This window comes from Echinops telfairi, unplaced genomic scaffold (assembly GCF_000313985.2).
Source record: "Echinops telfairi isolate 266 unplaced genomic scaffold, ASM31398v2 ScPeMD7_7468;HRSCAF=8506_0, whole genome shotgun sequence".
NCBI lineage: Eukaryota > Metazoa > Chordata > Mammalia > Afrosoricida > Tenrecidae > Echinops > Echinops telfairi.
In genome coordinates this window covers 47,412,585-47,432,299 of record NW_022111369.1, presented here as the reverse complement: position 1 = coordinate 47,432,299, position 19,715 = coordinate 47,412,585, and the positions used below count along the sequence as shown (strand labels likewise).

Below are 19,715 nucleotides of genomic sequence, written 5' to 3'. Positions count from 1 at the left end.
AATCAGTGGCAGTAATGACAGAGCATGCGCTGTTACGCAAAAACCGCGATAGAGCGAAGCCGCAGAAGTCGAAGCGCGAAGTGGCGAGGGTTCATTGTAATTGCAAACAAGCTTCAGCTTAAATTTTTTAAAAAGCAACTACTTGTCCTTTTAATATTGAAATATGTCTATAATAAATGATGTTAGAGTTACTACCAGTGTGTACGGTATCAGGATTGAAAGAATGCTTCTTATAACAACCTCTGATATACAGATGGCACAACCTTGCTTGCTGAGAGGGAGGGGGGATTGCAGCACTTGCTGATGAAGGTCAAGGAGTGCAGCCTGCAGTGTGGATTACAACTCAGTGTAACAAAGACCCAAATCCACACAATTGGACCAATATGTGGACAAAAGATTGAAGTTGTGAAGGATTTCATCTTAGATCCCAAACCAATGCACACAGAAAGAGTCATGAGATCAAAGGACGGGATCCACTGGGCAAATCTGCTGCGCGGGACCTCTTTAAAGTATTGAAAAGCAAGAATGTTACCTTGAGCACTAAGGTGCACCTGACCAAAGCCATATTTTCAATCACTTCACATGAGTGTGAAAGTTGGATTAAATAAGGAAGACCAAAGAAGAATCGTGTATTTGGATTATGGTGCTGGCGAAGACTCTAGAAAGTACCATGACCTGTGTAAAGAGCAAAACGCTCTGTCTTGGGAGGGGGACAGCCAGAACACTCCTTTGAAACAAAAATGGCGAGACTCAGGGCTCACATAATTTGGACATGTCGTCAGGAGCGACAAGTCCCTGGAAAAGAACATCATGCGAGGTCAAGCAGCGGGACCAGGAAAGGGAGGTAGACTCTCCACAAGATGGGCTGCCACATGGCGGCAACAAGGGGAGCGAGCACGAGGAGTGTAAGGACAGTGCTGGGCCGAGCGCCTTTCTCTCCACCGTACTTAGCACTCGCCATGAATCGGAGCGACTCGAGGCCCCTGTCACCAGTTACCCTTCACGGATCGGAAGCATTTTCCTAAGCGGTTCAGCCTTCAAGTACCAGCTTTGTTACCTCTCCAGGAACAACAAAATATCTGATCAACACTGGCAGTTAAGCACATGCTATTTTAACTATATGTACAACATAAGTGGCATAAAAGGAAAGGTCCCCAAGATCTGCCTACACCATCCCCATGAAAAGCTAAGAAAAGCACACAAAAAACAAGGTATGAACTTCCAATGAATAAATGAGTCCATAAGGCAGGATTATGTGTTACAAATACTTTTGCATTATGGGGAATGAGCAACTGAATTTAGAAGGCATCTCAACTTGAGAGAAAGCATGTTGGCACAGAAACATAAGGGCCCCGGTTATAGCCCCCAACTCTCACTAGTTAGCTGTAGGATCTAGGGCTATTTATTTAACCTCTCCAGTTTCTTAAGCCCTATAATCACGGGGAGTGGGGGAGGGGTGCCATTTGAAAGCCCTGGGTGTAATAAGACCTAGAAGAGATACCCCAAGCCAAACCCAGCGTCGGCACCCAGCTAAGCTCAATGCGCAGTGACCCTAGAGGGCAGAGCAGAACTGACTCACAGGGCTCGTTCCCGAGGCTGCAACCGTGGAGGCAGACGGACACGTCGTATCTCACTGAGCAGCTGGTGGGTTCAAACTACCAACCTTGCCGTTAGCAGCCATGCCCTTCACCACTGTGGCCCCAGGGCTCCTTTATAAGAAATCGATTCAGACTCATAGTGGCCCTATAAAACATGGGAGAACTCTTCTGGGAGCTACCCAGACCGTAACTCTTGGAGGAAGAAGAAATCTAGTCTTGCTTCAGCAGAACCGCTGGTGGTTTCAAATTGTTGACCTTGAATTAGCAGCCTAACCAAGACACCACCACTTTACTAACGCTGGGTCCTTGGGTTGGTCCTTGGGTGGTGCCAACAGTTAACGTCTTTGATTGCTAGCTGAAAGGTTAAAGGTTGGAGTTCGCCCAGAGGACCTTAGAAGCGTAGCCAGGCGATTTACTTCCAAAAGATCAACCCTTCTTAATAGGAGTCGACTCTTCGGCAACTGGTTTCCGCAGTCACCGCAGCCGCTGCCCTGGAGGCGCAGCGGTTACGCACCGCACCGTTAACTTCTGCTCCGTGGGAGAAAGGCCGGGCTTTTCCGGGCTTAATCACGGTCACAGGCTCACCAACTCACAGGAGCCCTTCAACCCTGCCCTACAGGGTCGCCAGGAGTCTGCATCCCCTCAGTGGAAGTGAACTTTGGACTAACATTGATGTTTTCTTTCTACATACCACAAGAGGGCAATGTTGGACTGCGTGCCTAAGACACACTGTGCAGGATATTCTTCTAGTGCTGAAAAATAACCGCTGCCATACACTTCTCAGAATTGTCTGCAACCCACCTGCCCGTTGCTATGGACCCGTATGTTTTCTAAGATACTCCATCCAAGTAGGTTTGGACACAATTCGATTTTGTTTTGTTTTCACTCTCAAGTGGACAATTGGGCCTCCCTCTCACGGAAATCATTTTTAGTTCAATCTTTCATTACCTGATTGTTCAGTCAACTTGTTTAACAACGATAGTTATTCAAGTAAGAATTAGGATTATATTTACTGAAATCACTTCCCAGGTTCTGGATTTATCCAAACAAGTATAGTTCTGAAAAGATAATATGTAACAATGGTTTTTATGATGAAAATAATGATTTATTAAAAATATTTTTTACATTTTAAGAATCACACACACACTAAAAAAAATAAGAAAAAAACTCCCATAATTTGCCATTTTGAGGAAATCACTGTTAATATTTTATCATTTAGTCTTTGGGTAAATGTGTTCTGTTTTTTAAAGAGCCATTGCAAATACTGTTCTATAATCTGCCCCCCCCCCCAAATTAGTTCACTAATATTTTGCATGTAACTAATTAGTTTATTGCTCAGCACGGTTGGTGTCTGCCCTGCATTACACTGTATGAATGTCAGGGCTAAGTCCCGTCAAGTTTCAACTCACAGCAGCCCCATGCAAAGCAGAACAAAACACGGCCTAGTGCTGAGCTAGCCTCACAACTGTTATGCTTGAGCCCATTGTTGAAGCCGCTGTGTCAGTCCGGCTCTTTAGAGGACTTCCTCTCTTGCACTGCCCCTCCACTTTACAGAGGATAATGTCCTTCCCTCACAGCATGTTCAAAGTTTGTGAGATAAAGTCTCTCTTCCTTGCTTCTAAGAAGCATTCTGCCTGTACTTCTTCCAAGACAGATTTGTTTGTTCTTTTGGCAGACAATGGTACTTTCAATATTCTTTACAGCACCATAATTCAAATGTATCACACCTTCTGGGGTCTTCCTTTGCAACATTCAACCTTCACAAGCAGAAGAAGCAAATGACAGTACCATGGCTTAGATCAGGCGCACCTTAGTCCTCTGAGTGACATCCTTGCTCTTCAACACCTTAATGAGGTCTCAGGCAGATTTGCCTAATGAAATAAGTCCTTTTACTTTTTGACTGTTGCTTCCTTGGCAATTGATTGTGGGTCCAAGCAAAAGTAAATCCTTGGCAACTTCCATCTTTTCTCTATTTATCCTGATGTCTACTAGCACAGTTGTGATGATTTAGGTTTTCTTTACATTAAGTTGCAATCCATACTGTAGACTGAAGTCTGATTTTCATCAGCAAGTGCTGGCAATCCTCTTCGCTTTCAGTTAGTAAAGTTGTGTCATATTGAGGTTGTTAGTAAGCCTTCCTCCCATCTTGACACCATGTTCTTCTTCACAGAGGTCAGCTTCTTGGATTATGTGCTCAGCACACAGACTGACTACGCATTGCAAAAAGATGCAACTGTGTGATAATTCCTGGGTGGGCTTTTGGTTGTTTGCTTTGTTTTTTGCCTGATTTAACTTTATTTTTGTCTGTGATTTTTAACTTTATGTACTAGCACATTAGTTGAGCACCCTTGTGTAATTGTGAAGAAAGGGAATAGTGCAAAGTAGTGGAGGTCAAATGTATTCTGATGTGGAGAGGAGTCCCTTGTTTCTCTTGGGTGTCAAGGGCCCTCCTTAATCCCACTGATCCAAGAGTTTACATTCACTTTGCTATATGCTATAGATGTCTATTATTTGGCATAACCAGAATAAGAATGACTCGGAAAACAGCCTGACAAGTTGTTCTTGCTCGCACTTAATTCAATACCCACCAGATCCCTAAGTTTAGAGTAATTACCCTAGAGTTTAGCGCTCCCACTATCTTAACACCTCCCTGAGTATATTTCCTCACAGTATTTTGGCGCACTGCCCTGTAAACTGGTTCTGGGTGCATTTGGCATCTCCACAGAAATGCTCTCCCTAGGCGCCAAGGTTTATGGGTCTTAACTTAGAACATTCTAGTGGCAAACGCATGCTGCTGCTGTTAGTAACAGGAGCTGTCAAGTCGGTTCCCATTCACAGTCACCCTACACAGAACAGAAAGAAGCACACCTCAGTCTTGTGCCATTCTGGAAATCACGGCCATATTGTAGCCATTGTGTCATGCCATCTCTTCAGTGGTCTTTTTTCCCCACTGCCCCTCTACTTTACCAACTATGATGTCCTCTCTAGAACAAGTCTCTTCTGAAAACATATCCAAAGTATGTGAGATGACGTCTCCATCCTCGCTTACAAAGAACATGCTAGCTGTACTTCTTCCAAGACCGATGTATGCATGCTTCAGTTCCAACTTGCACATGCGGCTGAGGGAAGTGAAAGTGCCAGGGCTTGGAACAGGCATGCCTTCAACACTTGTTGAGTCTTGTGCAGCAGACTTGCCCAGTGAAGTATGTCATTTGCTTTCCTGACTGCCGATTCCATGACCACTGATTATGGATCCAAACAAAATGTATCAGAATGTTGCCTATTAGTCCAGTTGTGAGAATGTGTGCCTTTAAAAAAAATCATTTTATTGTGGCCTCATACAGCTCTTATCACAATCCATACATACACCCATTATGTTAAGCACATTTGTACATATGTTACCATCAACATCTTCAAAACATTTTTTCTACTTGAGCCCTTGGTATCAGCTCATTTTCCCCTCCCCCCACCTTCCCTCATGAACCCTTGATAGTTTGTACATTTTTTCTTCATTTCTTACACAACCACTGTCTCCCTTCACCCACTTTTCTGTTGTCTGACACCTGGAAAGGAGTTACATGTAGATCATTATGATCAGTTCCCCTTTTGCCCCTCACCTTCCTCTTACCCTCCTCCCTATTCTCTGTTCTCATTATTGGTCCTGAGGGGTTTATTTGTCCTGGATTCCTTGTGTTGTGAGCACTCTGGTCTAGTCAGATTTGTAAGGTATAATTGGGGTCATGATAGTGGGGGGAAGCATTAAAGTAGTAGAGGAAAGTTTTATGTTTCATTGGTGCTATACTGCACCCTGAATGGCTCGTCTCTTCCTTATGACCCTTCTGTAAGGGGATGTCCAATTGCCTACAGGATGGACTTTGGGTCTCCACTCTGCACTCCCCCTCATTCACATTGCTTCGATTTTTTGCTCTGGGTCCTTCATACCTGATACCTTATCCCATCGACACCTCATGATCACACAGGCTGGTGTGTTGCTTCCATGTGGACTTTGTTGCTTCTCAGCTAGATGACTGCTTGTTTATCTATAAGTCTTTAAGACCTCAGACGCTATATCTTTTTTAAAAAATCATTTTATTGGGGGCTCGTACAACTCTTATCACAACCCATACATATATCCATTGTGTCAAGCACATTTGTTGCCCTCATCATTCTCAAAACATTTGCTTTCTACTGGAGCCCTTGGTATCAGCTCCTCATTTTCCCCTCTGTCCCTGCTCCCTCCTCCCTCAAGAACCCTTGATAATTTATAAATTATTATTTTGTCATATCTTACACTGTCTGACGTCTCCCTTCACTCACTTTTCTCTTGTCCCTCCCCCAGGGAGGGGGTTATATGTAGATCTTTGTAATCATTTCCCCCTTTCTATCCCACCCTCCCTCCACCCTCCCGGTAACGCCACTCTCACCACTGGTCCTGAAGGGATCATCTGCCCTGGATTCCCTGTGTTTCCAGTTCCTATCTGTACCAGTGTACATCCTCTGATCTAGACACAGATGTAAGGTAGAATTGGGATCATGATAGTTGGGGGGGAGGAAGCATTTAAGGACAAGAGGAAAGTTGTATGTTTCTTTGTTGCTACACTGCACCCTGACTGGCTCATCTCCTCCCTGTGACCCTTCTGTAAGGGGATGTCCAATTGCCTACAGGTCCCCAGTCTGCACTCCCCCTCATTCACAATATGACTTTTTATTCTTTGATGCCTGATACCTGCACCCATCAAAACCTCGTGATCACACAGGCTGATGGGCTTTGTTGTTTCTGAGCTAGATGGTCGTTTGTTTACCTTCAAGCCTTTAAGACCCCAGATACTATATCTTTTGATAGCCAGGCACCATCAGCTTTCTTCACCACATTCGCTTATGCACCCATTTTGCCTTCAGCGATCGTGTCGGGAAGGTGAGCATCATGGAATGCCAGATTGTTAGAACAAAGTGTTCTTGCATTGAGGGAGGACTTGAGCGGACTTGGGCCTTCTTTACACTGAGTTATAATCCACAGTGAAGGCTGGAGTCCTTGATCTTCATCAGCAAGTGCTTCAAGGATTTTCAGCAAGGATACGTCATCTGCATATTGCAGCTTGTGAATAAGCCTTCCTTCAACTCTGATGCCGAGTTCTTTATATAATCCATTTTCTCAGACGATTTGCTCAGCACACAGAATGAATGTGTGGTGAAAAGATGCAGTTCTCATGCACACCTTTCCTGATTGTCCACCAAACATGCCCTTGTCAAATGAGAGCCGTGCGCGGGTTCTGCAGGAGTACATTTCAGGGTTCTGGAGTCACCGTTCTTCTCAGTACCCTCTACAGTTTGTGAGGATCCACACAATAATATACAAGTAAACATATTCTGGTATCTCTCTTTCATCCAAGATCCATCTGACACCAGCAATGATATCCCCTGTGCTGTGTCCTCTTCTGAACCCTGCTTCCATTTCTGGCATCTCCCTGTCAATGTGCTGCTGCAACTGTTATTGAATTATCTTGGGTCAAATTCTACTTACAAGTGATAGTGTTAGATAATTTCCTTATTCTGTTGAGTCACCTTTCTTTGGAATGGGCACAAATATGGATCTCTTCCAGTCATTTGGCCAGGTAGCTGTCTTCCTTTTGGGTTTTCTAACCCCAGGTCTTTGCACATGTCATAATACTTTATCTTCTCAAGCTGACCTTGACGTTTTCCGGTTAGCTCTATGACTTCATCATTTCTTGCTTTAGCTACTTGAAGATCAAAAGCAAACTGCAGAGTCTCTTCTGACATCTTTGACTTTTTCCTTTCCTATCTTTTATTTTCCTACAACTTAAAGTAATTTTTTGTTGTCAAAGGTATAAATGTTTTATTCATTATTCTTTTTTTCCAGAGGGAGACCTTTCACATGAGATGTCCAAGGGTTTGCTAATATACAGCGCTTTCAAAGGGACATATGAGGTCAAGAACACTGTCATAAGTGCATTGTTGGCAGGAGATCCATACATCACTGTGTTGATGGATTGCTGGAGCAGGACAGGGCTACTATTGATATATGTACATTGTAGTAGACAAAGAAGCTTACAAGATTGGTTCAGGGGCCTCCTCAAGGCAGTCAAGAAATGACTCATAACTGTGCATCCCCCACTACAGTGATCTCCATCAAGGACACATCCAAGCAAGCCACTAAGGGACACTGCCCCTCTCTGGGCTGGAAAGAGGAGTGGAGGTAGTCTACTTTCTAACGCACTCTACCTAGGGGCAAACCTCTTTAAATCCCTGGTTGATGACCCAATGGAATTCAATGGAGGCTCAATCCACATAGGTACAATGCAACTGGATTTGGGGTTTTCCCTGTCACCTACAACCTTCTGTAAACTAGGTGCTCAGAATTAAGGTCCAATAAAAGCCCCTCCTCTGATCATGGATTTTGTTATTTACAATCCTTGGATCACACAGGCTGGTATACTCCTTCCATGTGGACTTTGCTAGCACCTCACTCAGACAGCTGCTTACTTTAAGACAATCCTTTAAGCCCCATATTCTGTTCTTTCTGATGGCCAAGCATCATCTATCTTCTTCACCACACTTTGCTATACAAAAACAACAGCAACTCACTGCCATCGAGTCAATTACGTCTCACAGTGACCCTGAACAGGGTAAAACAGAGTAGAACTGCCCCTGTGGGTTTCTGAGACTGTAGCTCTTTACTGGAATAGAAAGACTCGTCTTCCTTCCATGGATCCGCTAGTGGTTTCAAACTGCTGACCTTGACTGAGGTTAGCAGCCCAATGCATAACCACCATGTCACCAGGGCCCCTTACACTCATATTTACAAGGATGACTTCATAAGGGCAAGTATCAAGGAAGGCCACCTCATAAGAATGAATTGTTCTTAGATTAGGGTTTCTGATTATGACCTCAAAATCCATTCATATTTATAAGGTTTTACATATAGCTTTGGCCCACTTTGGAGGTAGCATTATCAGTTTCTTGAGAGATAATATATGTAGCCTCCATGGGACCATTGGTAATTCTAGTAATCATATAATTAATCCAGCTAATGGTATAGAATTTAAAATATGATTGAGAAAAGGACAATATACATATATAGGAAGGCTTGTTGGAATAAAATACATGGGATATTCACTTATTCAAATGAAAAACTTAAGTGACTTAACCCTGTTTAAAAATATAGTGAGGGTTAAACAAAGGTCAAGAAATTCAATAATTCACTCACTAAGGCAAGACTATGCCTGCAGAACTAAGACATGTCACAAAAAGGAAAGAAAATAGCAAATATATGACAGCCTTAAGTTCCCAATCATTGAGCAACTTCAATAGCAAGAGATTTGAGGCAAAGTCCAATGATTTCCCAATCCATAACCTTGGGATAGCAGTCATCTGCCTTCTCCCATGAAGGTGTTTCAGCTTTAAGTCCAAAGGAGTTTTTCAGTTTCTTTAATATGCTGTCAGTATGGATTGTGACTCAATGTAAAAAAATCTACAATCTTCACAACTGGACCAAAATGTAGCATCATGATAAATGGAGAATAGGTTGAAGTTGTCAAGGATTTTGTCTTGCTTAGTTCCTCAATCAATGCTCATGGAAGCAGCAGTCAAGAGACCAAAGGATGCATTGTGTTGGGTAAATATGCTGCACAAGTCCTCTTTAAAGTCTTGAAACTCAAGGATGTTACTTTGGGGACTAAGGTGCATCTGACTCAAGCCACGATATTTTTCAAATGCCTCTAATGCATGTGAATGTTTCCCATTGAATAAGGAAGATGAAGAAGAATTGATGTGTTTGAGTTGAGGGTCTGGCAAAGAATATTGAAGTACCAAAAACTGCCAAAAGAGAAAAATCTGTCTTGAAAGAAATATGGCCATAGTGCTCCTTACAGGCAAGGATGGCAAGACTCTTCTCACATACTTCGGATCAGGGAGAAGAAGGCCATCATGCTTGGTAAAGTAGAGAGGCAGCGCAAAAGAGGAAGGTCCTGTAAAAGATTGACTGACCCAGTGGCTGAAGCATTGGGACCCAGAAAAGAAACAATCTGAGCATGGCACAGGACTGTGCGGTGTTTCACTCTGCTGTGCACAGGGTTGCTTCGGGTCTGAACTGCCTGGATAGCACCTAACAGCAACATCCCCTGAGTTACCTTAGAACCAAATGATAGTGTCGCCTGAGTAAAAAAATGCTTACCTTGAGCATCCTACTCTCCACTTAGGATGAAAGTGGTAACCACAGTAAAGAGAAAGGACGTTCACAGGGCAGAGAGGCTATGTTCCAGAGGAAAGAACAGCTCAGAAAGGGAGGGTGAGAATGGCTGCACATCTTCAACCATGTACTCATGAACTGTACCAATAGATGTGGTTGACTGTAGCGATGATAAGACATGGTTGACTGTACCGATAGACGTGGTTGACTGTACCAATGATAAGACATGGTTGACTGTACCGACAGACGTGGTTGACTGTACTGATGATAAGACATAGTTGACCGTACCAATAGACGTGGTTGACTGTACCAATAGACGTGGTTGAATCAGTGCATGTTTTGCTGTGAATACTCTCAACAATAACAAACAACAAAAGGAGATGGCGGTAGATCCAGTTAATATGTATCAAGAGAAAGTTATTTTTCCCCCAGGGGTAGGGAAATAATCTTTTAGAGAAAATTATAATTGAATTCCTGCCCCAGACACTTTAAAAGTTATGTTGAAGTCCTAGCCCTTATTAGATGTCTAAATATGACCCAGTTTGAAAATAGGGTTTTCTCCTATTATGTTACTGAGGCTTTACCTAAGTGGGTCTTTACACCAATTCTTGATGAGTGGTATCTTATCAAGAGAGTAAAATAGACACAAACACATTTACTGTGGAAACAGGTCATGTAAGGAAGCTTCTACAGTCCAAGAAATTCCAAGGTATACCTGGAACTAGCAAGGATAGAGAACAGAGTGGAAAGGCTTTGGGGGCTTGGGGTATAATGGAAGGTTCAGGAAAGGAAAAGGGAACATTGATTACACTAAGGAGAGTTCAGATGAGAATAGATGACAGGAAGTACCAGTGATCAGACATACTAGATTTAGCTAGCCACAAGTTTTCCAAAACATTTAGCACTAGCTGTGCACTTGAGGCTTGAAGTCTTCTAAGAAGAAAGCTGCTGTAAGAATTCTTTCCTAACTCGTAGGGTCAGACTAGGGCTTCAAACCAGTTTCCACTAGTTCAGTGATGGCCGACAAAACAAAACTGGAAGAGAGCCAAACTTCTAAAATATGAGTGAATCAGAATGGTAACTGAGACAGAAAGAAATTACAGGTTGAAATCCAGGAATGAAAGATTTAGAAGAGGCATAATGAGCCCTTTCAGATCTGAAACAGGAGACTGGATTATTGGCAAAACTATGGAGGGAGAGCTACACACATTGAAAGCAGCATAGTTGGTGTTAGTCTGGGTAGACTAGAGAAACAAACCTAGGGAAACGTATGTGTGAGAGCTTTATATAAAAGAGTAATTGTATACTAAGAAAACATCCCAGCCCAGGCCAGATCAAGTCCATAAGTGCGCTATTAGCCCATATGTCCGATCCCAGTCAATAAATTCCTCTTCAGACTCATGCAACACATGCAATGATGCTGAATGCAGGAAGATCACAGGCCAGTAGGTGGAAAGTCTTGTGGATCCAGTGACAGTGGAAACATCTTAACATTGGTGTGGGTCTCTGTGCTGCTCCTCCAGCTCCAGGGCTCTGTCTCCATCAGCGTAACTCCATGTGGCTTGTCAACAGGAATGTCTCACAGGAGGGAGTGTGTCCAGACTCCAGGGGGGATGACTGGAGTTCCTAGAATCTCAGGAGAAGACCATGCCCACACAGAGGTCTCCTTGGCTATGGCCTGATTGACAGGCTAGCCCCCACCCTTGCAAGTTGACAGGAAATTATGTAACTGCCACAGTTGGCTACCATATTCATTCATTCATTCTTTCATATATATATATAATTTTGGCTACCATCTTTGATTCAGGCATAGTTTCCCCCTCTGTGGGCAAGAGGTTTGGTTGCTATGCAACATGGATCCTAACTTATTGTACCTTCTGGAGCCTCTGGCTGGCCCAAACAATTAAGCATTCAACTGCTTGCTCAATTGTTGGTGGCTCAAATTCAACCTAAAGTGTTTCAGAAGTCAGTCCTGGTGGTGTGCTTTTCAATGGTCACAGACTCAGGAACTACACGGAGCCGTTTTACTCTGCATACATAGACTACATTGTGCTCAAAATTGATATGACAGACAACGAACAACTATGCCCTAACAGCACAGAATTTGAAGTTTATTTTTTCCTTTTGGTTTGGGTACACACTGGTAATAAAAATACCGATTCCAATGTGCACAGCATTCAAAAGGCCGTGCCCCTACTACTCAGTGCAATTGAAATGTTTCAACAAGCTGAGGGAGCACTGGCAGCACGTGTCTAATCCAGGAAATTTGCAAGACAGCTACTTGGCCAACTGACTAGAAGATATGCATGTGTGTACCCATTCCAAAGAAAGGTGACCCAAAGAATGCTCAATTTATATTCTTAATACCACATGCAAGTAAAATGTTGCTGAAGATCATCCAACTATGTTTGCAGCAGTACATTGATGGGGGTTCAGGCTGTGTTCAGAAGAGGATATGAAACAAGCGATATCATGCTGATGTCAGATGGATCTTGGCTGAAAGCAGAGAATACCTTAAAGATATTTTCTTGTGTTTTGCTAACTATGCTAAGCCATAAAAAATTATGGATAACCTTGAAAAGAATAGGAATTCCAGAGCACTTTGTTGTGCTCAAGTGGAACTTGTACGATCAAGCAGGTGTGTGACCAGAAGAGATCAAGGGTTTAGAGGCAGGAAAGGACTAGTTCAGGCAGCAGAGTGCTGGTCCAATCACCAGGGAGAAAGAGACAAGGGGATGGGTCTTGGAAAGCCACTTATCTCATAGCCCTCCAATCAAGCTGCAACCTGATCAAACTCTGCCCACATGGTCAGTGTCCCTGTGGCATTCTCACAATTTTCTTATATTTGAACCCATCGTTGTAGCCACTGCGTGGATCCATCTTGTTGAGGTCCATCCCTTTATGGCTGCTCCTCTACATTATCAAACATAGTGTCGTTCTCCAGGAACTCTCTCCTGGCAACACATCCAAAATACTTGAAACTAAATTTCCCCATCCTTGCCTCTAAAGAGCATTCTGGGCTGTACTTCTTCCCAGGCACATTTATTTGTCCTTTTGCTAATCCATATTTTCAAAATTCTCACCAGTGCCAAAATTCAAATGCATAGATTTCTCTTCCAAACAAGAATGGAATGACCAAGTTCCTTCCCGGAACTATACCAGCATAGTAGCATCAAGTTATCATAGGTTTTACCTGTATAAGGGAGCACTATCAGTGCTATTTTAGGCTTCCTGTGCTATTTGGAATTCTATGTAGGGTAGGTTATGTTTTGAGTCTAGGAGTGTTCAAAATTTTTTATCATAGAGGGCATTGACATAGAATAGTTTACAAAGATAATGTTCTATATCATTCTTTGAGTAGTGACCAGGTTTTAAAGGCTTATGAGCAGTCATCTAATTATTGGTCTCTCTCCATCTGGAGGGGAGTGATGAAAATTAAGAGACATTTAGAAACAATTAGTCTGATGGACAACATGAATATCCATCTCCACCACCCTGAAACTAGAAGAACTAATGGTACCCTAACTATCACTACCAACTGCTCTGAAAAGGATGACTTCACAGGTCCTAGATAGGGTGGGAGAATAATGTGGTACAGAACTCAAAATCTTCAGAGACAGATTACTCAATGGACAGAGACTGCTGGGACACCCAAGACATTGAAGCGCAGTGATCCTTCGGGTCTGAAACTGAACTCACCCGTGTTAAAATTATCAACCATTGAAGATTAAAAAGGCAGCATTTACTCAAGGACAAAGTTTAGAGGGTGAGGAGAGGAGGGATGAATACAGGAAACACAGGAAGGAAGGGAGACAAGTGAGGGTACACTGAGGGGATCTCAATGAATTGTTGAGTGAAAAATTGAAGATCTGTTCTGCAAACCTTCACCTAATTCATTATAAAGAGCTGAATTTTGAGGTCTGAAGCTGACCTGTAATTGTATAATTTCCTTTTCTTATCAGTTTTAAGTTCTATACCATTGGCTAAATGACACTATCAATAGAAATACCTGTGCTCCAAGGGAATGATTTAGAATGTTTTTTATCATAAAATGATGTCTCAAAAATGAGCCAGACACATATATAAACCATACATAAATGAATGAACTTGGGACTTCCACTTAATTTTAGCCCCAATCCAAGAACAAATATTCTTGTGACATGGTTCTAATTGACACTTGCCCTCATGAAGAGATCAATGAAGATATGGGTGCTATAGTAAAGTGTGGTGAAGAAACTAGATGGTGCTTGGCTAATAGAAAGACTAGCTTCTGGAGTTTTAAAGGCTGTGTTAGTTGGGGTTGACAAGAAAAACAAATCCAGAGACACTCATATGTGTAAGAAGGAGCTATATATAAAAGAGCAATTGTATATTGGGAAAACATCCCAGCCCAGTCCAGATGAAATCCTTAAGTCCGATATTAGCCCATATGTCTGTCACTAATCTATAAATTCCTCTGCAAACTCATGCAACACATGCAATGACACCGAATTCAGGAAGATCACAGGTCAGTGGGTGGAAAGTCTTGTCGATCCAGTGGTGGTGGAAGCATCTCAGAGCTTCCAGCTCCACGGCTCTAGCGTAGCTCCATATGTCTTGTCAGCAGGAAGACAAAGGAGAGTCTGTCTGTATCTGGCCTCCAGTGAGCTATTAATCTCCACTGCGCCTCCAAATGAGGTCATCAAAATGCAACCTGATTGACAGGCTAGACTCTACCCCTTGGCAAGTTGACAGGAGATAATGTAACTGCTACAAAGGCTTAAAACAAGGAGCCATCTAAGTAAGGCGTCCATCAAGTCAACATGGAAGCAGTACACCAGTCTGTGTAATGCAGGGATTGCAAATAATGAAATTTAAATCTGGAGAAAATGGTATCAGAGTTTAAGTTGTGAACATCTAGTTTGCAAAAGGCTATGGATGACATATTGTGGAAGCCCAAAATCCATTTGCGGTGTGCCCACATGGATTAAGCCTTCGGTAAATTCCCTCTGAATAGGCCAGGGATTTGAATGGCCTTGCTTTCAGACAAAGAGCATTATAAAGTCAATGATGGCCGATGTAGTTGGATTTAAAATGTATTATCATTTGATCTCCTTTTTGAGCCGTTTTAAAGTTGTTTCCATTTTTAATATTTTCTGCTTTATTTTTGATCAAGGTTTTGGTTATGTCTAGTCATTTTGTTTGTTTGCTTCTAGTTAGTGTTGTTTTTTGGTATATGAAATCCAGAATAGGTATACCCATAGGGAAAACAGCTGGATTAATAATTACCTAGGGGCTTGGCAAAGAAGGACAGGGGAAACAAGGAGCTAACAATATGTTCCAAAAGAAAATATCCTGAAATTTATTGTGGTGATGACTGCACAACTCTTCTTTAATATGATTGAATGATTAAATTGTATGAAATGTGAAGTATATGCTCCTAAAACTATTTTATTTAAAGGAGTTGAATAAATTTTTTTTCCTATATAAATTAATGGTAATTGCTTCACTTTATGGAAGGGTGACTAAAACAGTCTATGGGCCTGTATTAGTCTGGGTACTTTGGAGAAACAAATCCACAGAAACCTATATGTATAAGAGAGAGTTTCATATAAAGGGTAAGTGCACATCAAGAAAACATCCAACCCAGTGCTGCCCAAGTCCACAAGTCCATCATTAACCCCTATGTCTGACACCAATCCACAAAGGCCTCCTCCATCTCACAAAGCACACGCAATGATGCCGACTGTGGAGAAAAGCCCAATCAGTAAATGTGTAAGCCTCTTAGCGCTAGCAGCGGTCTCCACACAGCTGCTCCAGCACCCAGGTCTGCATTGGGGTAGGTCCATGCGGCTTCTCGGGATGTCTTGCAGGAAGTGGGTCTTGCCAGCTGAAGCAGGGAACTGGCTAAGGCAGCCGCACCCTGGTCCGACCATCAAAAAACAAGAGACCCAGGAACAAGAAAGACAAGGCTCACTGAGCCATTTATCCCTCCGCCCTTTAATTAACCCCACATGTTTATCGGCCAGGTTGGCACAATAGACTATCTCAGGGCCCATCATCAAGCTGTTCCACAGGCACTCAGCAAGTGAGGAAAGACTGAGGAATGGACGTGTCCTATCCAGTAGCATGCCTTCTTTGACTTTTTGCACTGCTGCAAACTATGAAAAACACTTCATGAAATTAGACCACCACAGAATTGAAAATTGTTAACATGTCTTCCTGCTTTTTAAAACATCTGTCAGTGAATGAAGTGTACATACCATCCTGAAATCAAATGGCTACTCTTATCTCAAGTCTAATGCAAAGTGTCCTTTATAGTTGGGGATATCCCATGATCCCAGAAATAATTATGGGATCAGAGAGGGAAGTAAAGGCTTGTATTCCCCAACTTAACCATTTGAAAAGCAATCCAAATATACATTTTGAAGACAGGTGCAATCATAGTAAATCAGGTAACGTTAGCACATGAAAAGAAGATTCAGCTATTTGAAAGGGGAGTCACAATACTCTTTTAATATTTACCATGAAAAAATGCTGAACTCCTTAGAAACAATAGAGGATACAGTAGCAGGATACAGTAGCTGAACTCCTTAGAAACAATAGAGGATACAGTAGCAGGATACAAAGTTAGCAACCAGAAATCAATCGGATTCCCGTATGCCAGCAAAGAGAACTACAAAAAAAGATATTAAGAACGCAATACCATTTACAATAACCACACCCATGATGAAAAGCTTAGAAATAAACTAAAGAAACAAATGAACTATACAAACTACAGAATACTACAAGAAGCTTGAAAGGACCTATATAAATGGAAGACTATCCCATACTTACTGACAAGCAGACTTAGTATCGTGAAATTGGCAATGTGACCTAAAATAATCTATACATACAATGCAATACCAATTTCAATCAGAAATAAATTATTTTATTTAAGTAAATCATTTTATTGGGGGCTATTACAGCTCTTGTAACAATCCATACATTAATTGTATCAAGGACATTTGTACATGTTGCCATCATTTCCAAAACATTTTCTACTCGAGCCTTTAGTATCAGCTATTTTTTCTTCCTTCTCCCACTCTCGCCTTTGTAAATAATCCAACCTATTTTATATAGACATGGGTAAAAAGCCTATAAGTAGTTCCAGGTTTATCTGCTGACCCTAGTGAATGTTTTCTGATCGGGTCTAGTGAGGTGGCAAGCCCTGCCCGGAGTCACGAGTCTATTTTCGGGATTCCTCTGGGACTTTGTTGCTTTGCTCCCCTTGCTTTTCTGTTGCACTCCCTTCCTGTTTCACCCGGGATGTGTTTGGAGGGGCGGGGATATCAGACCAGACACAACTCCCACATTTTGTCTCCAGTGCTGTCCCCCTTAGCACTGTGGGTCAATGAAGGGGCGTCGAATTCTGTGGTCTTCCGTGTGGTATATTCTGTGGTCTTCTGTGTGGTCGTATTCTGTGGCCTGAAGGTCCTCTCTGTGCATTGGCTGCTCAGAGCAAGAATGTTGTCCTGGAGGCTAGAATGCCGTCCATTCTCTTTCCCTTAGTTTGCACCCATGTGGTCCGGACAGACCGGCCACTCTCCCCGAATCCCCGCTCTTTCAATTGTATATATATGGAAACAGAAGTCTCAATTCTTTTGCTGGTGTTGGGGAGCAGTCAAGAGAACAATGGCTTTGTTCCAACTGCCACCATCTGTCTCTAATTCTCATTTAGCTGCAGTAATGTCACAACCAAAGTTCATATTTGTACATAACTTTTTAAATTGAAAAACCTTTATAAAATAAGACAACTAGGATGCAGTAGATATCACTCAAATAAGTAACTGATTTCACCTTAGTTTTTATTTCACTACAAAACATCAGATGGGGTAGGGAATCTCAGGTATGGATCTACATTTCAACTCAATAGCAATATACAACCTTTTCAAATGTGTGTGAAATCTATTTGTATCTCAACCAGAGTTAATCGTATCATTCCAAATTAAACAAGGCTGTATCAGTGATTTACAGTCCCTACTACCAACTTTTTCAATACTGCACCACTCCTAGAGCATGAACCCTGTATTATTCTCAAAGAATGTTTGGAGATGATGGTCTCAAAGAATGACCTCCATAAAAGATAGTGGCCCTTCTAACCTTCTTTATTCAACTAAGTCCAATAATCCAGATGTCATAGCTATAGGAAAATTAATGTTCACTCTTTGTCTTTTCAGAATAGAGTTGGAAAGCAAAATTACCTACCATATTAGGTGTCTTTTAAAACACACAAGCTACTTTACTGTCTATATTTTAAGTTACTTTACACACACACACACACACACACATACACACACTCATCATCACTCATCATATGTTCCATTAGAAAAAGACTTCTGAACCCAAATCCCTCAGCACTTCAGAGCCTCAAAGGTAGCTCCCAAGTTGAGTCTGAGCAGTTTTCTGAAGAGAAAATCATGGCTTTTATAAATATTTTCCACCATTAAAATGTCACAAGCTACCACATCAGATTCTCTTATTTTAAAAAATTTAATGTGTTGTATGTCCTGTGATTATCATTCAGTTTCTAATTCTATTTTCCCAAGTCCTAACACCCCAAGTAGGTTGCAGTTTTGTACATAGGACTAGAAACTTTAGTTCTAATTTTATATTCTTTGTATACAATTAAATATATGACATTTCTTAACAATCAAAAACATCTTAACCCACAGTACTTAAATAACAGCTGCATTTCTAACTTCTCCAAGTTGATGTGATGACTCTTGTTTCAAAATTACTGAAAAGTATGTTATTTTTTGGTAATGAACTTGGCGCAAAAGGCATCAATGAGGTCTTTGTAAGGAGTGTGTGAGGCTGACTTAGTCGATGGAATATGGCAAAGTTGGCGAAATCCAGGTGAACGCAGCAGCAAGTTCTGTGAGAGGCCCATGAAGCTGGAGCACAACCAGTAAAGAACAATCGACTGTAAAAAGATCAGATGGATGTTAGCACCTGTCTCTTCCTCAAGGACACCATGTCCACATACTAACCATCTGACCCACTGCCAACGAGTTGATGTGAATTCTCACTCAAAACAATTGTACAGGCCAGAGTCGACCTGCTCCTTAGGGTTCCAGAGACTGTAAATCCTTATAGGAGCAAACATTTCTCTCAAGGTCCACATACAGGTAGGTCATAATAGACCAGTGATTCTCAACCTTCCTAATGCCACGACGCTTTAATGCAGTTCCTCATGTGGTGATAACCCAACCATAAAATTATTTTTGTTGCTACTTCATCACTGTAATTTTGCTACTGTTATGAATTGGGCGACCCCTGTGAAAGGGTCATTTGACCCCCAAAGGGGTCGCAACCCACAGGTTGAGAACCACTGTAATAAACCAAATAAAAATTAATCTCTGTTAACACGATCAAGCAGCTATTAGATGACCACAATGTATCTAATAGGTATGTTTGAAGAGAGGTTGAAAGGAAGAACAAAAAGCAGAGGGAGAGGTATTCAGGTTGAAGGATGACAGAGCACTTCCGAGACAAGGCCCATGAGAGAGGTCACCTGTCCTCTTCAGCAAGTAAGCATACTTCTTGTCCCCTTTAAAGTCCCGACAGACGACTTATATTGAAGGTGAGAATAGGTACATAATCACTTATGATGGCACTTTAGACCTTACATCCCCTCCTGTAATCATTTACCGTATATACTCAAGTATAAGCCAACCCGAATATCAGCCGAGGCACCTAATTTTACCACAAAAACTGCATTAAAAGTGTGCTGAAATCTGGAGACACTTAAAGAAAAGGGAAATTGATCTACCTTATGACCCAGCCATCCCATTCCTGGGCATATACCCGGTGGAAGCAACAACTAAAGCATGACCAGTCACCTGCGCTCCAATGTTTATTGCGTCACAATTCACAATGGCAAAGACTTG

The 19,715-nt window shown here is 42.0% G+C and overlaps 1 protein-coding gene across 3 annotated transcripts in view; it reads right to left on the bottom strand.

Annotated features, from left to right (window-relative positions):
• Nucleotides 1–17,613: 17,613 nt before the first annotated feature.
• The window catches only part of LOC101663195 (cytochrome c oxidase assembly protein COX18, mitochondrial), a 15,121-nt gene continuing 13,019 nt past the window's right edge, over nt 17,614–19,715 (bottom strand). For all 3 annotated transcript variants that reach the window (XM_004703192.2, XM_004703193.2, XM_045284297.1), the window contains one exon: nt 17,614–18,748. In XM_004703192.2, the coding sequence (XP_004703249.1) occupies nt 18,575–18,748 (174 nt within the window). In that variant the 3' untranslated portion in view covers nt 17,614–18,574. The remainder of the gene's footprint in view (nt 18,749–19,715) is intronic.